At 40.3% G+C, this 3,683-nt stretch overlaps 1 protein-coding gene across 1 annotated transcript; it reads left to right on the top strand.

Moving 5' to 3' along the window:
• Positions 1–476: 476 nt before the first annotated feature.
• On the top strand, positions 477–3,305 carry LOC104961649 (alpha-tubulin N-acetyltransferase 1-like; the record flags this gene model as incomplete). The annotated part of the gene is made up of 4 exons (XM_010789976.1): positions 477–909; positions 2,259–2,319; positions 2,914–3,005; positions 3,248–3,305. Coding segments are annotated over exons 1-4 (303 nt in total), but the record flags the coding sequence as incomplete, so codon positions are not given.
• Positions 3,306–3,683: the final 378 nt, after the last annotated feature.

A 3,683-nucleotide genomic window follows, 5' to 3' on the forward strand; every position in this document is an offset into this window, starting at 1 on the left:
AGGCGGCGTGTTGAGTATGGAACTCCACACTTTATGTTCCATTAGTTTACACAGAAAGGTAGGAACAACTTCATAACATGCTACTCAAGCTGGAATGGTAACAAAACACAGGTGCGCTACCTAACAGGTCCGTGGCGCAACACACTCTGTCTATAACACAGTGAATTATGTCCCGTAATGTTCCACGGAACGTAATGTCATGATGGTCATGCTAAGTAATAAAGCTATTTGAATTGAATTGAATTGAAGACAGTCCTCCCCTGAGATCTCCGAGCAGTTTCTCTGTTCATGAATTTTACCGTAAAACTGGAAAAACAGGTTTGCTAAACATTATGGTAAAAATACTATTGGGATAGAAGTTGACTAAGTAACTATATAATTTGTTCCCAACATGTGTAGCCTACTCATTTTTGCCTTAAATTGTTTTGGGATATTTTTCAAAACGTTTATTGACGCAGTAGTTAATGCAGACTTTCTCCACTGTCTTTTCCACACATTACGGTTGATGTTGCCAGGGAGGGACTCGACCACAGACACAATGGAGCTGCAGTGACTGTGAATAGCCGGTGCCTGTTCTCACTACTCTCATCATTTACAGCCCCTCACATTCAGACAATGCTGAGTTGTAAGGCTATTCTCTTCGGAATGCTAGCAGCTAGCTTACTGTTGTTTTTGCATTAACGAATTATCTTTGTGAGATAGCATACAGCCCGTTTAGTTGGTTAGCTCGCTAGCTAGCAAAGCACCTGCTGCCCTCCTGCTGCTATTGTTTCTTCTGCTAACCTGGATATAACGGTCCAGGTATCTGTGAGATATAATGGAGTTTCCTTTTGATATCAACCACTTATTTCCCGAGAGGTTCTCCATCTTGGACCAGACCCTTGTTGCAGGACGTAAAACAGCAGGAATGTAAGTCGGAACATCCTTTTCTCTTCAGGCTGGGAACTGTCACATTGTATTAATGCTAGTGCAGTCACCAACACAGTACTACATGTGCCTGTGCAGCTGTAGAAGAACAACTGGATAATATGGAGGAAGCTACTTCATTTCAGAGTGTGTGTCACTTGGTATTCAGGATGTTGTTGGGGTTGAAGTATCAGCAGAGATGGGAAGTAATAAGTAACTTTGAGGAACTTGAGTATTTCCATTGCATGCTACTTTGTACTACTACTCTACTACATTTAAAAGGAATTTATTTCCCTACCTTTATTGTTAACACTTTTAACAAAATGCAACTCTAAAAATTAAACTAGTGGATAAACTCATTAAAGGTCCCATGTCATGCTTTTCCGGTTATTACCCGTCCCCTTGTGTGTTATGAAGCTTTTCCTGCATGTAAACGGTCTCCAGAGTCACAAACCCTCAAAGTACACCCTGTAGCGAGTAAAACTCTAACACAGAAAAGACCTGTCTATGCTGCCCCAGAACGTCTCGTTGGACATTTCTCTTTTTCCATTTGTTTCTTCCTGGTTATAGTGGCGTAACGATACCCAGGTCCAAATGGACCAATCCGTTGAGCTCCTCACACACACACACACACTCTGTTTGTGTGCTCTGGCTGAGTTCAGGCTGAGTTCAGGCTGAGTTCCGAGGTGTCTCGCTGTCTCGCAGACCCCACGCAGCAACCAGGAAACGACACCAGTAATCCAGCTCACACTGTCCGCTCCTCAAGCCTCAAAGTTGTCCTTACTGGTTGCTAATAAATGCCATTGTAACACATAAACACACATCAGAGCACACTGGGCTCACAGGGAGGGGGCGGCAGGAGCTCCAACAAGGCGTGTAGGACAGAAAGTGAATACACATACTATACAGACTAGATGCTTTATGAGAAACCAATGTGAGTTTGGAAAATTGAACAATATAAATCTATTCTAGTAGACCTCAACAATGGAATCATCAGTAGAAATGGCCATGACATGGGACCTTTAAGTCGAAAAAGAGTCTAATTATTTAAATGTTTGACTAAAAGTCAATCAGAACTTAAACAGTGAAATGCTACTTGATGCAACAATATTTTCTAGAAATGTCACATATATAGATATCATTATATAGACACGCTCTTTTCTGCACAATGATTACTTTTACGTTTCATATTTTAATTACATTTTGGAGATAATATTTTTATGATGATGTACTTTTATGCAAGTAAGATTTGAATGCAGGACTTTTACTCGTAACAAAGTATTTTGACAATATAATAATTTGAATACTTCTTCCACCACTGATTATTATTATGCTTATTATTCATGTTGCAGGCCACATCTTCAGGCAAACATAGAAACAGTTATCGATGAGCTTGGGAGAGCCTCAGCAAAGGTGAGTCTCTGTTTGTATGATTTGTTTGTTGGGGTTAGAATCAAAATAAAACTGACTTATTTAGAATTTTGAAAATAGTTGTAGTTCACTTTTAATACTTATAAGCACTTTTAACTTTCTTTAAATATTTATATCGTACTTTTCTTAACATTTATCACTATTTGTCTTTTGACATCAAAAGACAAATGACCCCTTAACATTTTTTTTTTTTTGAAATGCTTACTCCACGTAAAAGACCCAGAGGCTAACTGCTAGAGAACCATTAGGGCCTAATGGTTCTCAATGCAGTTTGCTAATGAGTAGGGCAACAGCATCACTGATCTGGTTAACCCAATACTCTGTGATCCAACATCTATAATCATCACAACAACACACTCTATCATTTGAATGAAGTCGGTTCAAACACACAATACACAGGCCTATTGCGCGTATGTACACCCACTAGTGTACTGACATATCATTTAGACATGTTTTGTACAGACAGAGGGCTGGAATATTATCCTTTGCAAAACTCAAACCTCATGTTAGTACTAGTTTCCACATCCTTTGTGATAGTACTGATGATAAACGTAACAGTGTCCTTTCTCTCCTCAGGCCCAGCAGCTCCCAGCCTCTATAACCAGTGCCTCCAAGCTGCAGTCCCAGAAGCACCAGCTGTACCTGCTGAAGGACAGAGAGAGCAACGGGTACATGTCACACTCTCCTCTCATTACACAAACACTGACTGAGCTGTATTCATCAGCTGGACCTTTAATAGCTTCAGTACTGAGTCATACTGTGGTCACAGTGCATGTACTGTTGTGTTTAGATGTGAGCGTACTGTGTTTATGTTTATTGCAGCAGTAAAAAGTGAATTAGAGCACAGAGTCTTACTCACTACACCCTCTTGTATCCCATTCCCCCCCTACCCCTCCTTCCCCACACACAGAGGCCGTGGTGTTGTCGTGGGGTTTCTCAAGGTTGGCTACAAAAAGTTATTTCTTCTTGTGAGTACCTTTTTTGTCTTGAATTATCTTCTGGCTCCTCAGTTGGGCAATCATTTAGTGGGAATGCTGTTAACAGCATTCCAACTAACTGTTATTCTACGGACGAAAAGTTTATTATTCCGCCGACTTATTTTGCCGCGCTTCTCCTTCCGCATTGAACATCGCAGAAACTCCGTTCAAACATCAAAACGTTCAGCTCGGTCAGGAATCGATGGCTATTATTACCATTATCTCATTCATAACTTTCATAATTCCAGAGATACATCCCATAATACATCACATTTTCAACCATTGAAGTCAATGGAGAAATTCTTCAACTTCAACAAATCTTCATGCGACTTCAACTCCTAACTGTTCATTCATACTTTCACTCATTCC

The sequence above is a fragment of the Notothenia coriiceps genome, unplaced genomic scaffold (assembly GCF_000735185.1).
Source record: "Notothenia coriiceps isolate Sejong01 unplaced genomic scaffold, NC01 NC01_scaffold00033568, whole genome shotgun sequence".
NCBI lineage: Eukaryota > Metazoa > Chordata > Actinopteri > Perciformes > Nototheniidae > Notothenia > Notothenia coriiceps.